Genomic DNA, 22,276 nt, shown 5'->3' with positions numbered 1-22,276 from the left:
AATAGCCTTCGTGACATTTACGCTGTGCCAATGTCTGCCAACGTTAACGCTAAGGAGACCCCGCCCATATGATAAACCAGTCTTAACTGCATGCCGATTCTCGAGCTCGACCGGGATCAAATCAACGATGAACACCTATGCTGCCAGTGTGATACGTGTGACCGTTGTGCCCGATGAAGGCCCTCACAACGCTGCGTGTGTCTTGCTGCTAATATTAACGTCAAGGAAGGTATGATGTGTTTGACTTTGACCACAAATGCACTGCTGAACCTCGACTCCGGGTCTCCGCCGATGTTCAAACGTTCACCCCTGATTAACATGCAGAGTCCAGGCCAACGTGGCTACGCTCTCCTGACAGATGCCGACCAATGCGAGTAAGAATTCGTATACGATTTCGAAGATCGTGTGCGAATTTGTTACTCGCATTGTTCGACCTCGTTACTTGATGGCTCTAGGTCTCGAGTCCTTGCTTTATTCCTTGAAGGGCTGCATCCGAAGTGTGAGAGCTATCAGTACTCGGTGATCTCACCTGCGATCACTGCTTATCAGCCCGACCACAACCATCAGGAACTAACTGACCAACTTCCAAGGTACGCAATATCCCGAACGTTGACGCATAGCTTTGACCACTCAACAATAGTCTCCCTCGATAACCGAATGAAGGGCGACAATAGCATGGTTGGAATCTTGACGTCGGAGTCAAGAACAACATCATGATGTCTCACATCGCATCCCCAAAAGGCAAGCCCACCATCACACCCATAAGGATCCATACTACCGGTACACACTTCATTGGATTCATAGGGGGTTTTCGCCAATGGCCACACTACAAGGCTGTGGACAATAGGATAAGCTTTGGTCCACCACAAATTGACCACAACTGGCTTCTTTAAGACGTCGTGGGTCTGCCGCTACTTTTACGATTAAGCATCTGCGTTCTTCTTGACTTCGAATTTGTTCCTTCCCCCCGAACTTCATTACCATTCCAAACGCTGAAGAGTATACTTTGCAGTCATGTCTATTGATGCTGAAAATCACAACCAAACACAAGCCCGCGCAACTTCCCCCACCTCAGACTCGAAGGGCAAAGGCAAGGAGAAGGAGGTCGATCCTTCTGTCCACGAGGACGCGTCCGACGCCGAAGAATCTGGGGATGATGTATTGGGCGAGTACCCTCTAGAACGATTCCCTTCTCCACCGAGCGACGGATTGTTGCACGAACGTCAAGCTGGAAAACCTGATGCTGCGCCTTCCACTATCCCAAATGCTGCTTCTTCATTCAATCTGCCCCTCGATCCTCCTCTCATGAAGTTTACATACCCCCCTCCCCTCCCCTATCCGATGATCCCACCTGGTTTGCCCAGATGGTCGCCGATGTCCATCGTCATCGTGCTCATCTCACAAGCCAGCTTGAGTTTGCACGCAACGAGGCCGCTACCGCCCTGGCCGACGCTACTCTTGCACAGGTCGAGCTCAAAGCGGAGAATGACCAGATGCAAAACTTCCTGAACCGCGTGGCATCTGTTGCTGGAAAGAATGTCGTGCGTAAGCTGATCAGGAGCGTCAAGTGGGAGATGGAGCATGGCGACGATAACGCAGACGACGAGGGTCAAGAGGACCAGCAAGATGCGGATGATGAGGATTCCAGTAGCGACGACCAAGAGCACCAAGTAGATCAACAAGACGCAGAAGATGAAAATTCGAGCGGTAGTTCCAGTGAGAATGAAGAGGACTCGCAGGACGCGGAAGATGAGGATTCGCAAGACGCAGAGGATGAGAACCCGCAAGACGCGGGATATTACGAATTTAGTCGCAGCGACGACGGCCAATCTCGGTGCGTGACTTGGACTTGCACCAATTATTTGTATCTAATGTGTGGTTTTTAGCGAATGGTCCGAGTCTTCACCCGCAAATGTTAGGCGGGAAGCGCCAAACAGCCCCGACTGGCCTTTAAGTTACATGCGTTCTTCGCACCATGAGTACTCCGGCAGCGACGATGACGCCAAATCTCCGTACGCAACTCATTTGAACTTGCACCATTTGTTAATATCTAATGTGTGATTGTCAGGGGAACGTCACCTGTGAATGGCAGCCGCAAACGACGCCTCGAAAACGAAGACGAAGAGGCCAGCAGCCCCGACGACTCTCCCCGAAAGAAATTCAAGGGGGCTGTCACCCACTTAAATCCTGCATCACCGCAACGCAGTGAAGGCGGCGGGGTTCTCGAAGTTGTTGCGCCTGCCTACGTCTGGGCACCGAAAGACGACGTGATTGATCCGGAGCCTAACTCAGATGAAGAAGAGTACGAGGTGGAGAATTCGCTTACTTTAGAGCTTGAGCCGTCCTTACAGTCATCACCAAGACCATCCGTACGTCACTTACGCGATATCGGTAGGGACCCGTACAGGCTGCGCCAGAATGCGTGGGGTAAACCCGAGCTGTACATTCCCAACCGGTGCTGATGAAGCACTTCTTGGCTCTGGCCGCTGTGTTTTTAGTTGATACCCTTGATATCATTATACCACTTCGCTTTACCAGTCTAATACATTGCTCATCTACATTCTCAGAGTTTGCTAGTATCTCTTCGTTAAAGTCACATGGCAATATCATCAAACCTTTGTAACGGGAAGTAGTTTCCGGGTGACTGGTTTAGGTAAGGCGAGTATGATTGGTTGGGTGATTATCCGACGGCTTCATAATTTGAAAAGTGGTGTGGTTCTGTTTTGGGATTCTCACTTTTTAAACGGTCTTCCTTCAAAAAGTCGTGGGGTGCTCAAAGTGAAAGCGTCTCTTCTTGCTTTCAACGACCAACATGACTTTTAACGCGACGACCGTCGCCGCCGTCGCACACGCGACCTCAGCTCACCAGCTATACGCTAATATTGACCTCACGACACTCAGTTGGCTCGAGCAAATGTGGGCTGCTTGGTATATGTGGATCGACAACCCAATTATTGCTACGGGCCTCATGAGTTTCTTGCTTCACGAGGTAATTCTTATCGTTATTCAGTGTTCGTGGACACTGGCTCAATATTCCTTCTAGTTTGTGTACTTTGGACGTTCCATTCCTTGGATTATCATTGATGCTATTCCATATTTCCGTCGGTGGAAACTTCAGCCCAACAAGGTTCCCACTGCCCAGGAGCAGTGGGAGTGCACGAAAATGGTCCTATTCTCGCATTTCACCATCGAGCTTCCAGCTGTAAGCACACTTGGCTGCATCAGACGCGACAAGCTTATTCTTTTTCCACAAGATCTGGTTATTCCACCCCATGGCGGAGAACTTTGGTATGAATACCTGGCAGGTTCCCTTCCCTTCATGGACGACTATGCTCCCGCAAATCGCTATCTTCTTCGTCTTTGAGGATATATTCCACTACTTTGGTGTGTGAATCCGTGAGACGTCCTTGCCTTCGTTACTGAGAATGTCGTTACAGCCCACCAGGCACTCCACACCGGTCCATTGTATAAGCACATTCACAAGATTCATCACAAGTACTCGGCACCTTTCGGTCTTGCTGCTGAATATGCTCACCCTGCTGAGGTCTTCATTCTTGGTACTGGCACCATCGCTGGACCCGTCCTGTACTGCTGGTACACTCGTAACTTGCACATTTTGACGGTCTACATGTGGATTACGCTTCGTCTCTTCCAAGCTATCGATGCTCACAGTGGCTACGGTTGGTAATTTTTCGTAGTTGGCGATCGTCAGTGCTGATACGTTTCCTCAGATTTCCCCTGGTCGCTGCAGCACATCATCCCCTTCTGGTCGGGCGCCGAGCACCATGATTTCCACCACATGGCCTTCACGAACAACTTTTCCACCTCTTTCCGGTGGTGCGACCGCATCTTTGGCACTGATGACAAATACCGCGAGTACCGTGCACGCATCGATGCCCAAAAGGCCGCAATGAAGAACAAGAGCAAGGCTGAGCGAGAAGAGGCCGAACGCAATCTCATTGCAGAGATTGAGGCCGAGGGTCAACGTGCAGAGGCTATTGCTGAGGGCAGCATGCCTACTCCCAAGACCGTCAAAGTCCAGTGATCGATGCATCTAGATAACGGTGGTATGATCTGATATGATGGACGCATTGCATGATCATTCATAGCATATACCCGTAGAAGTGCAATAATATATACATCTGTTAATTATCCCTCGTTTCGTGGACAATAAGGAATAATGCATGTGGGATCATTGTGGACCTGATGTGACCAAAGGGACAACCATGGGACGATGCTATAATAATCTCACCGCCAACCCACTAGTACTGAAGTATAAGTAGATTCTTGATCTCATCAACTTTTCAACAGCCAAGGACTTCAGGAAACAGACTCCCAAGCCAGAAGCACCGATCATGGACAGACCAAATTCGCGCTTGATATCCTCTGTATTACCTGTCGAGACCCTTGAGCTCATCTTTGATCACCTCGAACGTACCGAACTGATCCCAGTCCTTGGCAGCAACTCCCTATTCAATAACGTAGCCTCTCGTGCGCTCTACCGTTCCATATCGGAGACGTCGTCAGTCCAGGCCGTGCGGCTCGTAAAGACCCTTGCCTACAACGACACATATTCCCAACACGTCCGTTCCATTGATCTCGATTTTGCCAACAACCTTCTCACCACCAATTTCCTCCACCTCTTACATCGCGCACTTCAACGACTCGAATCACTCACGACGCTTATCCTTGATTTCTCCCAAACAGACAACGCAACCGATGTTGCATGGATATTTGAGGGGTGCTCCTTCTCGCTCACGACCTTCACATCGTCCATGCGGTGTGACCGCTCGCTAGCGAGATTCTTGGCTGGGCAGCCGAGGATAACAGAGCTCTGTCTGAGGGGGTTCAATAAGGAGTATGACTTCGAGCTAGAGCCCAAGGCGCTCCCGAAGCTGGAGCATTTCAGGACGGTGCTGTCGTACCCTAATATCATCGGGGAGGTCTTGAGAGGCAGACCCGTGGAGAGCGTCTCGATGTCGCTTTACCCTGGGGACGTCTCTACATCCCTCGACACGCTGTTACTACCGTCTACAGCGATAAAGAGGCTTACTGTCATGAGCTTCGAAAGCGACCCCCCAGTCACACTCCTTCCCCTCATCGCAGACCGTCTACCTCACCTCGAGGCCTTCCATCTCGTGGTTCTCATGTCGCACTTACACCCATGTGAGTTTTTCATTCTATGCATGAAGCTATCTCATCCTTCGTTTGCTTATTGCTTACAGGACACCCTGCTCGATCTTGGCTCGAGTCTTGCGCAGTTCAAGTCTCTGAAATACATCACGTTCATGGCTCCGGCCCGCCAATTTGATGCTACCTCCAGTAATGAAAAGATCATCGCGGAAGCGTGGAGCAAAGCCTGTCCCACCCTACAGACCATCATCCTTCCCAAGGGACTGGTGTGGTTCCAAAAGGACAAGAACTGGGCATGTCTTAGAGATAGCGAGGAGTAAGGCATTCATAAGCTTCACAGAACTGACTAAACCATCACGGTCTTGCATTAGCTGGGTACCGGTGTCGACAGAGCTTGAAGGATAGAGAAGGGCACATCAGGGGCCGTCGCTCGTAGAAGGGAAGAACCCGTACGATGATGATAGGAGAGTGCACTGGCGCAGGTCATCTTGGTGACAACGATTCTTTCAAGTCGCGTTATTCGGATGGTTGGTCGAAGAGCGTCTTTTCTAGGATATCTCAACGGCTGATGTACTGACATGAAGTAGAACGAAAGGCATTTCGGAGACAGCTCTCCTTGCAAATACTATACAGGCGCGAGATGGAAAAAATTATCGACAATACATCAGTCAAGAAATACAGTTCGCAAAAATACATTGGCATCAAGGCAGATCTACTTCCTCCGTTAAATATCCACTAGCAAGGTCAAGGGGTATCGATATATGATGTTGTACATCCTGTCGGGACTCGGGACTCTCTCCACCACACTAAACGAAACGCACACTGCGAAGTTCTCGTGCATTCCATAGGTGATATTCGTACTCCAGCTTCAAGATCCTGAAATCGACGAGGTCCAGCTTATCGATGATAGATTGCGATAGCAAGACAGGGGGCCAGCCCGTGACAAGCGAGGGGATTCCCTTCGTCCTGTCTTGTTGACGCGGAGTGACATTTTCCTCGACGCGTTTGTCGGATAACAAGACAGGGGGCCAGCCCGCGACAAGTGATGGGATTTCCTGGGTCCTGTCCTGTTGACGCGCAGTGACATTTTTCTCGACGCGTTTGTCGGATAACAAGACAAGGGGCCAGCCCGTGACAAGCGAGGGGATTTCCTGGGTCCTGTCCTGTTGACGCGGAGCGATATCTTCTTCGACGCGTTCATCGTGTAACAAGACAGGGGGCCGGCCCGTGACAAGCGAGGGGATTCCCTCGGTCTCTTCCTCGACGCGTTCGTCGGATAGCAATACATGGGGCCAGCCCTTGACAAGCGAGGGGACCATGATGGTTCCGGCTTGCTGATGCAGAGTATGAGTATGGTGTTGTATCGGAGGTGCGGATTCGCATGCGCCGTCTGCTACGTTTTTCGTGCGGCCTTCGTTATCTTCTTCATCGGTGACTTCGTCGTGCTCTTCCTTGACATCTTCCTCGGGGCGTTCGTCGCCGCTTTCTATGAGATCTATATCGGCGCCTTCATTTTCGTCCATCGCAACAGTTTCCTGGACACTCCTGTAGTCGTCTACCGTGATGTTTTCCTCGATGCCTTCGTCTTTGGAGTCCGTTAAATCATCACCGTCTTTCGTAAAGTCTTCCTCGACGCCTTCTTTTTCGTATACTTCCTCATGGTCTTCCGCGACATCTTCCGCGATGCCTTCATTGCAATTTTCTGTGTTGTCGTCCTTGGCACTCTCGTTATATTCTTCCTTGACAGATTCCTGGCTGTCTTCCTTGCCGTTGTCCTTGACACCTCCCTGTTTGTCTTGCTTGTCGATGTCCAGTTCGTATTCCAGGTCGTTTCCCTTGGCGTTTTCTTTGTCTTCCTTCGATGTCTTTGTAGCTTTTGACGCCTTCCTCTTGACTTGGTTCAGTGACATCCCGTGCTCTTCTTTGCATTTTGCGCGTGCTCGGATGCGACGGAGCCTGCGAGACTGGGTGGAATTCAAGGCGTCCCAAGCACTGTCGGGGACGGCCGTGCCGTGTTTTTTGGTGGGAAGTGGCATTGTAGGGTAGGCATGTACGGCTTTCTTCGATAGGTTAGTCTGCTGTGAGGGGAGGTCAGCCTCTTTAGCTATTTAGACGTCCATGAGCCTTACTTCGACAAGCGTTGCCACAGAGGTGTTACTCGAAGAGTGCCCCGTAGTTTCGGATGAGGACATCGAAGTCGAAAACGATATGTTAGCATCAAAGGTGGTATCCTTCTCGTTCTGTGGAGAGATGATCTCGCCAAGAATGCGTTTCGCGGGCTTTTGCTTCTTCATCGATGAGAAACGATAATCGCGAGTTGACCCTCGAGGCTCCTTCGGCTGGTGAGATGCTCTTGTATTCTCACTCGACTGTTTGGTGCTGCGGTAGACAAAGAAGGCCAGGTGGAAAGGAAAGAAGAACGAATACAAGGTAATCCTACCCAGAAGTTGGAAGAGTGTCTGTGGAACCTCGAATATGACCATTTCAGCAGTGGCCAGCGTGGCTGAGATGGTCATCTCCACAGTTCGTCTGAGTCGCTCCATCAAAGGCGCTGCCATGAGGATGGATGTGTTCAGTCTTAGTTTATGGAAATACTGAAAGTTAGGGTGGTGGATGACAGACAACAAAGCGCATATGAATGGGGGCTATTTTGCTTTGTTTGCCCATTTGCGACGCGTCTTGGTCACGTGCACAAAATCAATCAATGTTTTTGGAGTTCTTTCAGGGTTGCAATCGCTCCTTCCATTATACATATATCTCAACATGAAAGCAACGCGTGATGTTAACAGGGGTAATACGTTTACATCCACTATCATCATCACTCACACAGCCATCGCAGACGGGCAAAGCGCACATCGCGCAGGAAAATCCAGTGACCACATCGCATGACGCGACGGATTTAGGACGTTCCACTTCCACCATCACCTCGTCGTCCGCATCCGACTCTTCTTCAGCGCAGTCATAGTAGAGGCTCGGGCGGTGGCACTGTTGAGTTACACGAGGCTAAGGCTTTCGTGATCGGGGTGCAACATTGCCAATCACGGCATATTCTACTTACCAATCATCACCAATTTCCACCTGCACTCCACCGCACTGTACAGGGCCCATAGCCACTCCTCATGGCCGCCCCGATGGCATCAAGCTTGCAGCTCAGTATGGACGAAATGCAAGCACTGAAGTCCCTGCCGGTTGCAACGCAAGTTAGGTCCCTTATCATATAAAAATCGATATCATCACTAACATTCACTCGAGCTCGCAGCAAAGAAGGCTCTACAGGGATCTATTATAGATCTGGCAGCACTGGTTGACTTTATCCCGCTCAAAAATACTTCCCATTTTTCTTGCTTGGTGCCCGTCTTTCATGCAACGCTTCACTCAGTTCAAGTACCAAACTCCATCAATTCCAGGACTTCTCCTACCATCTTGCGTGCGAAGTGGGCTCTCTCAGGCCTGCTGAAGATTTGCTCTGACGCCTCTTATGATGGTCGTGACGAATCTGTGACGAAGCATATTGTGGCGAGGTGGGAGCAAATATACCCATGGATGCAGTTCTTCGCTCGAAATTGCCTCCCCCCTCCTTATGACGTCTCACTTGCTCCTCCGCACCCCGATCTTTGCAGCATGTTTGATGCTGCAAAGTTGTCCACATACCCGCTCACACTCATCTGCCACAACTCCGAGGAAGGGCGTCACACGCTCCGGTCTTCCGTTTCTGTCCAGCACTTTGTAGCACAGTTATGGATATTGATCGGAAATCTTAAGGGAGATGTACTCAAAGGCGACCCTGGAAATACAAAGGACGGCCTTGTTTCGATGCTCCGGGCCTCTTTTGCGCTAACAAACTATGTTTGCGTATCTGAATCTGAAGATCCAGACAAAATCACTCTTCCGCTATCGAATTATATTCACGCTGCCGGAGGGGTGAAGCCCGTTGTCATCACCCTTCTTAAATACATCCGTCGTATTGTCAGAGATGCTGTTGATGTACCAGAACCTCGATCGTGGACGGCACGTGATCAGAGTGTAAAATACCTCCATCTCTTCACCACCGGTCTCCGTTATTCCTTCCAGTTTCTCCAGACCATCAGTCGCCAAGATGCTTCGTGCCGCGCACAACTTATCAGTCGAGGTTCTATTCCTACAGTGGTAGACGCGATCACTCGGATCTCGCCGAGGATCTTGGTGCAAGTAAACGAGGAAATCGATTTCCATCCACACCTGGGGCTAGCAATCAGGCAGCAAGTGCTGTGGACGGGCTATTCATACATTGCATCTGCTATTCGCGATGCAGACGACGGGATAACAGGCGTATGCCAGGCACTTGATGCTGGCCTCCTCAAAACCTTGATGAAGGCGGTTGTTTGCCCTGCTCACGCCGACCGTCGTGATCACCCGCCCCGTGGCCGCATGGGTGACGTAGAGTTACTCTTCCTTCTGGCCACATTTTTCATATACCACCGAGTCACCACTTCTATTTTCCGACACTGGTTCCTCATGGAAAATTCTCCTATAGAAAAACCAGTGATACGCGACGAAGGCTTAGGGATTGCTCTCAGCCTTGTCCTGACAGCCAGTACCGATGCTATCAGACAGCGCAATATAGAGCCTATAAACTTCTATGAATACAGGTGCAGTGGTCCAGGAGTACGCTTCATCTCTAGTAGTTTCATTGTGTGGATGCTGATCTGGGTGCCAGTGTCGGATGCGCGCATCCGGGTTTGTCAACAAAAAGCGCCGGTGCTCAGGCTGCTTGATATTACTTTATTGTTCGGATAAATGCCAAAGGGCTGCTTGGCGCAGTGGACACAAGAAATGGTGTCAAGTTCTGAGGTGCACTGTCGGTGAGTCTCTTCGTTTTTGTCTCACGTGTTCTCGATCGAATCGTTATCAGGGACCGTGGGGATCACGCGATATCCGCCAAAGTCTCCAAGTCATCGCAGGCATTGAAACTAGCGTGATCTCGGGAATGGCCTAAAGATGTGGAAACCCACATTCGTAAAGCACGGCAACAGTTCCCTGCATTCAGCAATAAACTCGTACTCATGCTCGACATGACTGTGTTCCCGACGGAGATCCACGTGCTGCCCCTACACAAGGTTGAGCAGTTCCCCGGTAAAGACCCCATATGGCCAGAGATTTCTGACGAGATTCGCGAGCGAAGCGACTCGCCACCGAAAGGATATATGTTTTCAGTGGTTAAGGTCCATCTGGGGAATTCGAAGTTTATGCTGTTCAGCCCAAGCACGGCATTGAATATGGCATTCGAGTGCCAGTATCTTTCGGATGATGAGCCATGCGTTTCTGGGGATGAAGATGAAGACTATGATTCGGAATCGCAAGGTGATCCGGACTCTGAATAAGATCATGGTTCAGAGTCATTGGATGACGCGGATTGATCCGAGGATCAGGGTTATGAGGTTTGACATTCTAATGTCGTATGTCTGGCAGCCTTCGTTGACTGCAGGCCTTTTTCACTCTGTGCAGTATACATGATCTCGTTGATTGAATGTTTTCTGTGCGTTGGCATCCGAAGTGATGTGTATAAATGGGGGCCATTTTGTATAGTCACGACGCGTGTAGGTCACTTACTCAAAAATCACACAATCATCATTTCGTTCCTGTCTTCTTTTCTATCGTACAGATCTCCACATGAAAGCAAATCGTGATGCTAACAGGGGTACTTATACATCAATGCTAATGTCGGTGTCCTCACTGCTAAATCCGCTATCATCATGGTCAATAAACTGCTTACATTCATCACATAACGAATAGCACGACGGGCAAAGTTGCCGCAAGCACCCCGGACATGAATTGGCTGGAGACCACTGTAACACGCAGCGATCGCATACCCTCGCCCGACAATTCCCACATGAAGCAACGAATCTAGGAAATTCCACCGTCCGCCTCGTCATTCCCGCCCGACTCTTCTTCGGCACAGTCGTAGCAGAGGTTTGTGCGGTGGCACTGTTGGCATTCTTCGATATATGAGCAAGCGCAGCAGAATGGCCGGTTGCAACGCGGACAGCGGATGAAGACGCCTGGGTTATACTCCGCGCAGAGGTCGCATGCCCACACTTCCTGGCACAGACACGTCATACCACTGCTCGCGCACTCCGGGCAGATCGTATGAGACCAACATAGATTGCTGTTGCAGCTCCGCCAGCCGGGTAGCTCGCATTCCATGCAGGAACCGCGCTTTGGAGGGTGAGCGCGTGCGGATTGAGTGTAGGCAACGATCAGCCCGGGAGGTATGGACTCGCTGCCGGGTATGCGAAGAATAGGCAGGACGTTGATGGGGTGGCCACTGCACAATGACATATCCATCGTGCAGCACCAAGATTTGCACCCAGGACACTTCTCTATCTCCGGCTGGGACTCCTGCTCTTCAAGGCATGGAAAACATAACGCCTCCTTTTGATGTCTGCTACACCGCGCGAGCGGGGGTTCAGAAGATCCCCGACATTCATTCGACTCGCACGATGCAACTTGACAGCTGTTGCAGTGGATAAGATTGGAGTCACATATAGGACATCGCGGAGAGCCTGGTCGTGAAAAGGCAATGTCTATGTCACTAACAACCCCCTGCTGTAAAAGGCGCTTATGGTATTTCTACTGCAGTTCATTCACACCGTGATAATGGATGGGGGATCAGCCCTCACCTCTACTTGCAGCTGCTTCCATATCCTATGTGCAAGGTCACACTCCTCTGCTGGGTTTAACCCACGAGAGGAGATCGATCTCGCAGCTACAAACTCATAGATGTCCGTCATGATCGGCGTAAGCTCGCATGGGACGGAAATGCACACGTTTTGCACCCTGTCTTCGATCTGCTGGTCGCAAAACACGACAACAAAGTGCGTAACAGTCTGTGTGGAGAGACGGAAATGGATGACAAGACTTGATAGGTCGGGAGGTCCTGGCTTTTCTTGTGAACCTGCATATCCGAGGGTCGCGATGTGTTTTCCTTCGCCGACTGTGGAGGGCTCATTTGGCGAGTCCAACATGCGGTAGACAGTTTTCATGACCCGGAATATGTTCATGCGCATTGGATGGTCATAGTCGTCCTCGCAGGGTGAGATGATTGTCCACGTAGGCATGTAGAACAGGTGTGATAGTGGGTGTAGAAGCAGAAGCAGAAGCAGAAGCACGCACCGCACGCATATTAATATCAAGGGGTAGTATCTGATCAGTGTAATTTCCTTTCCTAGGCTACTACACGTCTGGAAAGATGTGCCAGGGGAAAAGTTAATGCGCGCGAGGGGTTACATGGATTTGAGTGGTGAGTTACTTATCGACGAACGGTAGGACGCCATGGACCAGAACATTATTTCCGATTGCCACATAGTTTTCAACATTTCAACTGCCTAGTATGTGTGCATGACAGCAAGCGCCGAAGTTTGTCCGACGTACACCCATGCCCCACTCACTAAGCTCAGATAGTCGATGTCAGTGTTTAATCATGCCAACAACAATAGCAAAACAGATGCCATTTCAAGATACTAATAGAGAGATAAGTAACGGGAGGTTACTATTCAAGAGGTTTTGGCACGCGTTTGATCAAGTCAGTTAAGCTGACCATCACGTCCCCACGAGTGCCATAGCTGTCACTCCCGCTCCCAAGCTTGCCAATGCAAGTGCCTGTTTCCAAAGCTCGCTGCGCCACAGAATGGGATCCATCACGAAGTCCCCTGCAAGCATCTCCACACACGCGGCATACATCAACATCCCTGCAGATATTGCGGACATGATTCCCTGGGTGAGGAGCATATCCGCTGTCAAAAGTAAGGCCACGTCAGAACAGGGAACAAGGAGATATTATATTGCAGTGGTACGTACTGACGTCGTGATCACGCCTGAACACCAGGAGACCAATAACGATGCCTGCAGGGTTTGTGACTGCAAAGAGCATGGTAAGAGTAGATCGCAAAATGGTCATATATTTGCTGCTTCCATCCGGAAGAGATGCTATCCGAATGCCGAGCGATAGCCCCTCGAAAAGCTGGTGAAAGATGATAGCCACGAGTAGTGACGCTGTAATTAAAATTTAGACTCGATATCAATCAAGCCATGACAATAAAACTACGCACTGAACTCGGAACCCGAAGTTATTGCTAATGTTAGACCTATGACGACGGAATGGATCATGATGCCTAATTGTAAAACCTAGAAAGCGAATCAATCCACGAGAGGTTTGAGTAAGTGAAATACGCACAAGAATACCGACAATTTGCCTCTTCTTCCCAACTTTAACCTCTCCAGGTTCGCCGTTCTCCAATCGTCCATCAGCTATTTCAGAATCGAACGTATGTGAATGCCCGTTCCCAGCATGCAGCTCCCGATCATGTGCGTTCCCAACGCCTGTCGCAATACCCTGTCCGAGTTCCTCTGGGCCGTATGATGATGACAGCTTCAAGCCGCGTTCATGGTGTGTATCATGGGAACACCTAGATTCGTGTCTATGATGCCCCTCGAAGAAATAGGAGTCGTGCCTATGCTGCTCACTTGTAGATCCGTACGAGAACGATCGCGTACGTCGAGGGCTTTTTGAGGTATGAGAATGTATGAGATGCGTCTGTTCGGATTGGGAAGTGCGACTTTCTGGTGGCTTAGGCGTATCGAATTGGCGTGTAGGACTGGCGGAGATAGGTGTCGACGAAATTACCGGGGTAGTCGATTCTGGGGATGGAAGTGGTGAATTGTATGACTGAAGACGGTCCACGTATGAGGTGGATACATCTGACAAAACCGGTCAGTGAGGGCTTTCAATTTTTGGCGGGGTGGACACGCACATTCAATCAAGAAAATGGACAAAAGCGAGGTCAGTCTGGATAACAATTATAGTTGTGACAGAGAGTACGCAAGGGGAACGCACACAATAAGACCAGTAAAATCTCCTATCCTCGAGCGAGAGCGTAAAATTGGATCGCTTAAAGCTTCAAAGGATTCTTGAAGGAGATGAACGAACGCTGTGGATAAGATGACACCTAATGTCATTTATATCGTCAGAGTGGGATGAGGAGACGTCCACACTGATTATCGCTCACCAGTTCCGAAGTGTTTTCCAATGAAAAACACGATACGAGGTATTTGAAGAAATGTGAGGCGCTTTGAAATAGAAGGGAATGATGATGCTAGTAATAAACAGTCACTAGTACCGCGAGAGAGGCTGCTGCTTAGGAGGACACTAGTGACGCACCAAAAAGAGACACAACAAATATGATACACATCGCGCTGACCCGCGAACGCACATCTTGTATATGCGAATGCATACTTGACACGTCTGTATAAACAAAGATAGTGAGTACGGTGAAGCGCCTAGACTTCAAGCTTGAGTGGGACGCTGCACCGTAGTACCCAATTGGGGGATCACCAAATTCTAATGCTGTCATTATGATCCTGAAGGTCCCCAATGCTGCGAAGCTGTCGTGGAGCGTAGACTAGTAGTGGTCTGCCCTTCAAATCCAAGGGAAATATTTAAGTAGGTTAGAGGTGGCAGTCATACAGGAAGGTTGCAAAGGCCATCTTCTATACCAACGATTCCACTTTGGGGACCTCCCCAGTCACTGGCATGACAGTATTACGTCACACAACTCTCTGCGTTTACACCTCTGTGCGTTTACCCTCGTAATTCTGTACAGTACAGCACTCAAGCGGTCCACGGGCCAACGACTTTCGATTTGGGAGGGACTGTAACCCAAGAATAAATTCTCCCCGCAGCTCGATTGAGCTCGCTTTGGACTAAAGAAAAAGAGACTGGAAGCGACTAAGAAGAGCGCTTTTCGCGACTTGGCTCTCTAGTTTGGACCTGGTTCTTATCCGTTTGTTCATCAGATTCACTCAAAAATACCATATAAGAGTATATAAGTTCCTAACCATCAATCAGCCCCTACGTGATTGGTTACTTATCTGAGTAGCCGTGGAGTAGTTTTTGAATAAATCAGTTCATAGAACTTTTGACGACCGTCTTGTTACACAATGGTACATATTCCTTTCCCTCTTCCTAAACGACCATCAACATCAAGGGGCAACCTTCAAAGCCTGATCAAAGTCCGCGATGATGTCATTGATGTGTTCGATGCCCACGGACACCTGCCCAGAACAATCAGTCAAAAAACATCTCCATTAGGAGACCTCACGCACCCGGATGAGATCATGCGTGACTCCCGAAGACAACTGCTCTTCATCAGTGAGCTGTTGGTGCGTCGTCGTCGCAGGGTGGATGACAAGAGTCTTCGCATCACCGACGTTTGCGAGATGACTAGCTAATTTCAAGCTGTCTACAACCTTGCTCGCGACGCTGACGTCACCCTTGATTCCGAAGCTGAGAACACCGCCAAAGGCGTTTGGGCGGAGAAGCTGCTTTGCGCTCTGATGATAGGGGTGATTCTCCAGACCGAGATAAGAAACCCATGCGACCTTCTCGTGTTTTGACAGCCACCTAGAAACAATGAGAGTTTCTCCATGGATCGAGTGCGGAGCAACTCACTGAGCAAGCGCCAAAGCGTTGTCGGAGTGCCTCTGAGCCCTCAAGCTGAGCGTCTCAAGACCTTGAATGAGCAAGAACGCAGCGAATGGGTTCAGAGCTGGACCCAAATCACGGAGTAGCTCCACGCGAAGCTTGACAGCGAAAGCGAGAGCACCGAATGTGTCGCTAAAGATCATGCCGTGGTATCCCTCAGAGGGAGACGTAAACGATGGGAACTTGCCGGAGCGTGCCCAGTTAAATTTGCCTATCAGAAGAAGAAAAAATAAGACATTCAGCTGAAAAGCGATCGGGGAATAGACGCACCCGAGTCGATCACGACACCTGCGATCGTTGTTCCGTGGCCTCCAATCCACTTGGTTGCGCTGTGCACTGATGACCATACTGATGAGCTGCGATCGTCAACTTAAGGGATGATGCTCACCAACAATGTCTGCGCCCAACTCGATGGGTTTGATGAGGTATCCTCCCATTCCAAACGTATTGTCCACGATTAAGGGGATACCATGATCATGTGCAACCTGTTGGGCTTACATGAGTAGCGATCCATCAACATTGATTGGTATGCGCACTTTCGCCAGCTCGGGAATGGGCGCGACGTTGTATTTTGGGTTACCGATGCTCTCGACATAAATTGCCTTCGTGTTCTCGTCGATTGCTGCCGCGAAACCAGCAGGGTCGTCGCCGTTCACGAACTTCACACCGATACCATATTTTTTGAAGGTTACTACATGCCACATGAACTCTAGTGCTGGTAAAAGACTGACAAACGAACCTTTGAACTGGTTGTACGTCTTCAAGCGCCCCCATAGATCAGAAAAAAACCTGGATTCTGCCAAATTGAACACGTACCCCCCCATAGAGATATGATCTATTGTCAATACGTCAGTTGGGGTTCCGTTCCCGAAAGACTGGGCCTTACGTTGAAACGATGTTGTCACCCGCGCTGGCTATGGTCGAAATTGCAAGGAATTGTGCAGACTGACCGGAGGCCGTTGCGATGGCCGCAGCGCCACCTTCAAGGGCAGCAATTCGGTTTTCGAACACATCCTATGAGAATGGTAAGTATTTGGCTGTGGGGGAGCATCGATGAAAGAACCACATACAACAGTGGGATTTCCGATACGAGAATATATGTGTCCGAAAGCCCTGCAAGATGATCCGTTAGGTTTGATTCGCTTGTGTTCCTCAGCGAAACTGACTTCAGGCCGAAAAGATCTGCGCCATGCTGAAGTTACGATTAGCCCCTAAGTCAAATCTTCGTACAAAGCGACAAACGTTAGAATCGTTAAAGACGAAGCTCGTGGACGCGTAAATGGGAACTGCGCGAGCGTTGGTGGTGGGATCAGGAACCTGACCAGCGTGCAACTGCAGCGTCTCGAATTCCTGGGGCCTTCGACCAAAGTTACTACCAACGATCCTCGAAAAAAAGGAGATAACACTTACTTGTTAGGTTGAGCCATGGTAATCCAGTTGAATACTTGGAGTGATAGATAGGCAGGTGGTCTGAGCGGGTTGTTCCTGCTATATATATGATATTGAAGGTTCTGAGGTGTGTAAGAAACAAGTCCGGATGGTGCCAGTGATGGCGATCAATCACGCGAGTATTACTACTTGTGTATGTGATCAATCATCACGAGTCTAAAGTTGTCTCAGGACTATCCTCTATCTTCAAGATAATCCTGTCACATGGTGGAACATCGAGAAAAAGGATCTTGGACAGCTGAGAGGAGTCAATATTATTGGAGTTATGGAGTGTAGAGTGGCCAGAAGAACCCCGAAGAACCGCGGACCATCGGTGCAAAGATCAGTGCTGTCCATACAATGTCCATTTATATGTTCAACGTCCCGTACTCCCGCTAGGCTGATCATTGACAAGATGGCGAGAAAACTTGCTCGTGATCTGGCTTTTGAAAATCAGGAAAATCTCCTGAGACAGAGGTATTTTAGAACGTACGTTGGACATAGCCACTCTACTTCCAAGGTCATTTTGATGAACTCTTCAATGAGAAGTCGTCAACTTCCATCGGAGTCAAACCTCCAGGCAGCCTTGATGCGGATAAGTTGACGGCACATGACTGTAACTTACAATGGAAAGGTACAAATAACTCAACGCGCCCGCCGTTGATTATATGCTTCCACGACTGACACTCCAGAGTCGCGGAGGCATAAAATCAAGGAAGGTAGTGCACGGGTGTCACGCCAGATATCGATGCTGAGTCGACGCCTTCCGACTCAGCCTCTACCTCTCCACGGGACCGTCCGAGATTTTTCACTAAGCTCCTTCAAACTCGCCATTGCACAAATGCTTTATATTCTTTAAAAATGTACTGTAATGTGCTCCAAATTTGTGAGGGTAATGACATGAGGCGTTTAGTCGGCGCGTCGCCAAGTAATACTGCGGCGCTGTTCGGCTCACTCATTGGATCGGACGTCCTTGGAGGTCCGTAGAAGAGCCTTTGCTGACTATTGCGAAAGACGCGCTAGCAGTTCGGCAGATCACAGAGGCGTCGCCATCGCCGTCGCCGTCAACAGCCGTAGACTAATTGCTGATATGCTGTGTCCGATATCACCGGTGTCACTGCCTGGTTCACCAGCTAGAGCCAGCTAGCCTTTTTCTAGACAAGTCTAAGAGACATCGTTACCATGCGCTGTCAGCCTATCTCTGATTGATAAATACCAGATCAGACTCTTTTACCGCTCAGTATCCCCTCAATCATGGTCAACACAATTCCTCCTGCCAATCCAATCCCGGTTGCACCGTCCCCTGCTGATGTTCTGAATCGCCTATTTCCTACTCCAGCACGCCCTCCATCAGTCCTAGCACCAGCCCGTCTACCCAATGCTGGTCCAGGGCCAACTGCTGCACTGCTCAAGACACTCAAGGATAACCACGAGCGCAGTCACGTTTTCTTCAACTACTACAGTTTCCACAAGTATGTACTTGCCAAATGACATCGCAGATCAACCCTGACACACCATCCAGTCATGCTGCCCACCACTTACTAGCCATTTGGGCCCTTGGAGCATCTGGCCCTTTGATCACAGCTGCATACGAGGATACGCACCTCGACCACATGCGGGATGCCTTCAAAGCACCCGACCATGTAGTCATCTCGGATGACAATTTCCATGACTATCTCGGGGACGAAAAGTGAGTCTGAACATTTCCTGTATCCCGACCGACCTCACAAATGCTTCGCAGCTACTATAATGCATACCTCGATTACTTCCACAAAGTAGTTCTCGCACCAGGTTTTACCATCTCAAACACCCTTGAAAAGTACATTTTCTCTTCAGAGTACAATATCAACACCTCTCTTGCACCAGGCAAGCAGCAGCCTGAGATGCTGAACCGCTTTGTCGAGATTCTCATCCACCCCCTCATTCATACCGGCTATGGCGCGGAATTCGGACTTCCAGGCATGCTTGCTGAGGGGCTCGCCCAGGCGAGCGTTCATCCCGCACGGGCAACCGTCTTCGTTTCCCGCTTGCTTTTCCCCGGAAACCCAGACTCTCCGTACAAGCCCAAATCGCACGTGCACGCGCTCACGATCCTCTCCCAGATGCTCGCCGACCGCCGTTTCTGGACACGTATCCTCGAGAAGCATGAATTTGAGGCCATGCTGGTGTCGCACGGCGAACTCATCAACTCTTACGCAGAGATGTGGACGTGCGAGATCAACAGCCAGGATGACTTTAATCGTCACCTCGAGGAGCTCGTATGGGCAAGCACCTTGATGTACGGAGTCAGTAGCTGGGATGGCGAGAGCGAGGAGTATCGTGCAGACTTCTTCACCATGCACAGCGTCACCTCGTGCCTCTTCCTCCCGTCTCTTTGCGCCCACCTTTCATACCGCAGCCAATCTCTCCTCTTGCGCGCACACTTCCTCACGAGCATCACATGGTGGCTCGTACGTGGACGTCCCGCACTATCCCTCCGGAAGTTCTTCGCCGCACCGCTTACGCCCCTCCCGTCCCCAGAACACTTCAAGTACGCAACAACGCCCCCTGGCGTTCAACCTCAACCGGCAGCAAGTGCACTACCCAGCGTGGACAGCCCGCACGCAGTGGCCCCCAACGTATGGTACCAGCTCCTACAGAGCTCGATCGTGCACCCGAATGAGCATCACCCCAAGTGCCAGCGTGCGCTTGCACACTTTGCTGTGCTGTACGGACACCGTGATGCAGGCTTCTTGTCGGAGGCGCTGTCCTCGAGTCCAGCGATTAGCTGCCCTGACACGCCATTGATGCCTGGTGGCCTTAAGCTTGCGGAGGGAGAGTGCAAGGCGCTCGAGGCGCCGGAGTGGGAGTTCCTTGATGGGAGCTTGTTCTTACGCGTGGCTTGGTTGACGGGTGCTGCGCTGGGATGGGTGAGGGAGGGCGAGCCGAACACGGGTGCTTGGGATTATCAGGAGTTTGAGAGAGTGGCTTTGGAGAGAGATGAACTTGAAGCTAAGATGAAGGCATAGGGGATGGAGGGATCATATCTAAAATCAGTAAAGTAACATATTTTCTCTTCGTTTGACTCCCATCTCAGTTGATAATACACACATGCATAATGTATAACATGCAGATCTTGAAATAACAATAAGACGTAAAAGAGCATCGAGCCTTTTGGGTACACCACTTCGGGGTCTTGGTGAGCCACGTGAGCCGAAAACTCCTAGTGCGTAATGACATCAATTGGAGCCCCTTTCCGAGCCCCTTTCCCTCTAGCGCTCACTACGATGTCCTCTGAACTCGACACCGCAGCTTACAGGCCATTCCACCGACCTGGTGATGAACCCTTCCAACACCCAGCTGGAAATATTCATGCTCACGGCCTAGCACAATATTCTCCCAAGGCAGCAGAAGCGTTTTCCTTCCCTTCCAAGCCCGAGTCAAAGCATGATCCGCTACCTCCTTTATTCCAGACCCCCCAACCGCCCTTAGCTGCCATATGCCCCCAGCGATGGCCTGGCATCGATGCAGAAAGCACCAAGATGCTTTTGAAAGTCTTGGAGGATAACCACTCTAGGTGGCATATATTTTTCAACTACAAGAGATTCCACAAGTGCGCCACCGTTTCATCGTATACTTACGTTGGGGTCTGACTTGGTTCGAAGCCATGCGCCCCATCACCTTCTCGCAATTTGGGCGATGGGCGCGAGCGCCAAGGATCATTTTTTCTGCCTATGAAACTCATTGCGAGTATCAGCGTCCTGCGTTTGAGTCACCGAATCATATTACGCGCCATAATTTTAACGAGCACCTTGGTGATGAACGGTAAGTCACATTCGTTGGTATCGATGATTGTTGATCCTAACCTCGTTTAAGATTCTATTCGGCGTACGTGGACTTCTTTGCCAGTGAGCTCGGAAAGAAAGGATTTGCCCGCACCTTTGGAGAGTTTATTTTTGCTCCTTCTGCAAATTACCTAGCAGAATATCCGGAGAAAGACATTCATCCGCAGATGCTGGCTCGCTTCATTGGTGGATTACTCCACCCTCTGATTCACACCGGCTATGGTGCAGAGTTTGGGCTGTTGGGCGTGTCAGCGGAAGGTAAAGTTACCCTATCATAATGCATTGTGCTTGTTCTTACCTGCAGAAAGGTCTGGCTATGACTGCTGTCCACCCTGCGAATGTGGATGTACTTCTTCCACCTTCGTGTTTCGGTTCTCCTATGAAACCTGGAACCTTGCATGCCCTCTCAATTCTCGCGCTCGTTGCTAAGGATGAACGCTTTGAGCACATCAAAGTGATGGACGAGAACATGTTTACCATGACTGTCTCATCTCACGGTGAGGCACTTCGAGCGTACGCTGAAATGTGGGACTTCGATGTAGCGAATAAGGAGGACGTCGCCAAAGCAGTGGAGGAGCTTGCTTGGCTCAACTCGATAATCTATGGCGTAGGGGGCGTAACTGGGAGGAAAGACACCGAAAAAGCGTTCAACGCCGACTTCTTCTTGATGCATCTTGTCACCTCCACCCTTTTCATCTCCTCCCTCGTAACCTCTCTCTATCAGAACTCTCGTGCCCAAGCACTGCTCCTGCGTTCCTACTTTGCGGTGAGCCTTGTGCGCTACGTGGCGCGGGGACGCCCCGTTATCGATATCGCCAAGTTTTACAGCAACACTTCATCGCTTCTGCCTTCTAGTGGTCGGGACGTTATTCCGGGTCCACAACCGTCGCCTTTCAAGAGCACACTTCCCGACCCCGAATCTCCTGAAGCGCGGACACCAAATCCCTGGCTGTCTGTGGTACAGACCACGCTCGTGCACCCTAACGAACACTTGTGCAAGATGCAGCGGACGCTTGCGCATTTTGCATCATTGTACGGCTTGCAAGGACAGGGGTGGTTCGCCGCCCGCAAACAAGCAAGCGTAGCCACAGATGACAGCAACCTCGAAGACGCTGAGCGCAGCCTGGGACTTGGGGAGTTAGATGGAACGCTGTTCCTTCGCGTGGCTATGCTCACTGCGCACAGGCTTGGTTGGATGCGAGAAGGTGAGAGCGAGGAGGGGTGGGATTACGAGGGATTTTATGAGCAGTGAGAAAGCGATGATGTGATGTGAAACACGTCGAGATTGTATAGTGTACAATGGTGGTACAAGGGTGAGTGCGTATCGTTATTCTGAAGGCCCAGTATAAATAATACACGCGTGATGTTGTAC

The 22,276-nt window shown here is 50.2% G+C and overlaps 9 protein-coding genes across 9 annotated transcripts; 6 read left to right on the top strand and 3 right to left on the bottom strand.

Moving 5' to 3' along the window:
* Positions 1-543: 543 nt before the first annotated feature.
* On the top strand, positions 544-2,462 carry EDB91DRAFT_1271338 (uncharacterized protein; the record flags this gene model as incomplete). The annotated part of the gene is made up of 4 exons (XM_041324582.1): positions 544-1,383; positions 1,410-1,834; positions 1,887-2,012; positions 2,069-2,462. The coding sequence occupies exons 1-4, from the start codon at positions 1,015-1,017 to the stop codon at positions 2,460-2,462; spliced, it is 1,314 nt and encodes a 437-aa protein (XP_041179119.1). The 5' UTR covers positions 544-1,014.
* A 272-nt stretch (positions 2,463-2,734) lies between these two features.
* EDB91DRAFT_1121850 (uncharacterized protein) lies at positions 2,735-4,188 on the top strand. Its single transcript, XM_041318255.1, has 5 exons — positions 2,735-2,989; positions 3,044-3,202; positions 3,255-3,384; positions 3,438-3,680; positions 3,732-4,188. Exons 1-5 carry the CDS (start codon positions 2,813-2,815, stop codon positions 4,043-4,045), a joined length of 1,023 nt encoding a protein of 340 aa, XP_041179118.1. The 5' UTR covers positions 2,735-2,812; the 3' UTR covers positions 4,046-4,188.
* Positions 4,189-4,355: 167 nt separating this feature from the next.
* On the top strand, positions 4,356-5,453 carry EDB91DRAFT_1236419 (uncharacterized protein; the record flags this gene model as incomplete). The annotated part of the gene is made up of 2 exons (XM_041321454.1): positions 4,356-5,141; positions 5,226-5,453. The coding sequence occupies 2 exons, from the start codon at positions 4,356-4,358 to the stop codon at positions 5,451-5,453; spliced, it is 1,014 nt and encodes a 337-aa protein (XP_041179117.1).
* A 2,427-nt stretch (positions 5,454-7,880) lies between these two features.
* Positions 7,881-10,493, top strand: EDB91DRAFT_1335437 (uncharacterized protein; the record flags this gene model as incomplete). The annotated part of the gene is made up of 4 exons (XM_041325495.1): positions 7,881-8,333; positions 8,386-9,777; positions 9,830-9,974; positions 10,111-10,493. The coding sequence occupies exons 1-4, from the start codon at positions 8,253-8,255 to the stop codon at positions 10,491-10,493; spliced, it is 2,001 nt and encodes a 666-aa protein (XP_041179116.1). The 5' UTR covers positions 7,881-8,252.
* Positions 10,494-10,754: 261 nt separating this feature from the next.
* On the bottom strand, positions 10,755-12,591 carry EDB91DRAFT_169583 (uncharacterized protein). Its single transcript, XM_041326302.1, has 2 exons — positions 11,793-12,591; positions 10,755-11,742 (listed from the first exon to the last, which is right to left on the bottom strand). The coding sequence occupies exons 1-2, from the start codon at positions 12,228-12,230 to the stop codon at positions 11,017-11,019; spliced, it is 1,164 nt and encodes a 387-aa protein (XP_041179115.1). The 5' UTR covers positions 12,231-12,591; the 3' UTR covers positions 10,755-11,016.
* Positions 12,592-12,603: 12 nt separating this feature from the next.
* On the bottom strand, positions 12,604-14,715 carry EDB91DRAFT_1121840 (zinc iron permease). The gene is made up of 9 exons (XM_041318254.1): positions 14,480-14,715; positions 14,330-14,413; positions 14,178-14,264; positions 14,006-14,117; positions 13,923-13,957; positions 13,346-13,869; positions 13,221-13,296; positions 12,970-13,164; positions 12,604-12,905 (listed from the first exon to the last, which is right to left on the bottom strand). Exons 1-9 carry the CDS (start codon positions 14,520-14,522, stop codon positions 12,712-12,714), a joined length of 1,350 nt encoding a protein of 449 aa, XP_041179114.1. The 5' UTR covers positions 14,523-14,715; the 3' UTR covers positions 12,604-12,711.
* A 12-nt stretch (positions 14,716-14,727) lies between these two features.
* EDB91DRAFT_169003 (Cys/Met metabolism PLP-dependent enzyme-domain-containing protein) lies at positions 14,728-17,183 on the bottom strand. Its single transcript, XM_041326299.1, has 13 exons — positions 17,063-17,183; positions 16,895-17,009; positions 16,819-16,844; positions 16,723-16,765; positions 16,539-16,666; positions 16,469-16,487; positions 16,392-16,410; positions 16,189-16,343; positions 16,041-16,137; positions 15,923-15,988; positions 15,620-15,863; positions 15,274-15,571; positions 14,728-15,222 (listed from the first exon to the last, which is right to left on the bottom strand). Exons 1-13 carry the CDS (start codon positions 17,077-17,079, stop codon positions 15,151-15,153), a joined length of 1,299 nt encoding a protein of 432 aa, XP_041179113.1. The 5' UTR covers positions 17,080-17,183; the 3' UTR covers positions 14,728-15,150.
* Positions 17,184-17,904: 721 nt separating this feature from the next.
* EDB91DRAFT_1121823 (uncharacterized protein) lies at positions 17,905-20,258 on the top strand. The gene is made up of 4 exons (XM_041318253.1): positions 17,905-18,059; positions 18,107-18,552; positions 18,603-18,770; positions 18,822-20,258. Exons 2-4 carry the CDS (start codon positions 18,335-18,337, stop codon positions 20,086-20,088), a joined length of 1,653 nt encoding a protein of 550 aa, XP_041179112.1. The 5' UTR covers positions 17,905-18,059; positions 18,107-18,334; the 3' UTR covers positions 20,089-20,258.
* Positions 20,259-20,397: 139 nt separating this feature from the next.
* On the top strand, positions 20,398-22,254 carry EDB91DRAFT_169436 (uncharacterized protein). The gene is made up of 4 exons (XM_041326301.1): positions 20,398-20,672; positions 20,725-20,884; positions 20,936-21,162; positions 21,213-22,254. The coding sequence occupies exons 2-4, from the start codon at positions 20,727-20,729 to the stop codon at positions 22,154-22,156; spliced, it is 1,329 nt and encodes a 442-aa protein (XP_041179111.1). The 5' UTR covers positions 20,398-20,672; positions 20,725-20,726; the 3' UTR covers positions 22,157-22,254.
* The last annotated feature ends 22 nt before the right edge of the window (positions 22,255-22,276 follow it).

Source organism: Suillus paluster, assembly GCF_016628075.1.
Source record: "Suillus paluster strain FC165 chromosome Unknown EDB91scaffold_15, whole genome shotgun sequence".
In the NCBI taxonomy this organism is placed as follows: Eukaryota; Fungi; Basidiomycota; class Agaricomycetes; order Boletales; family Suillaceae; genus Suillus; species Suillus paluster.
The sequence above is the reverse complement of the archived record's forward strand: the minus strand, read 5'-3'. Positions and strand labels throughout refer to the sequence as shown.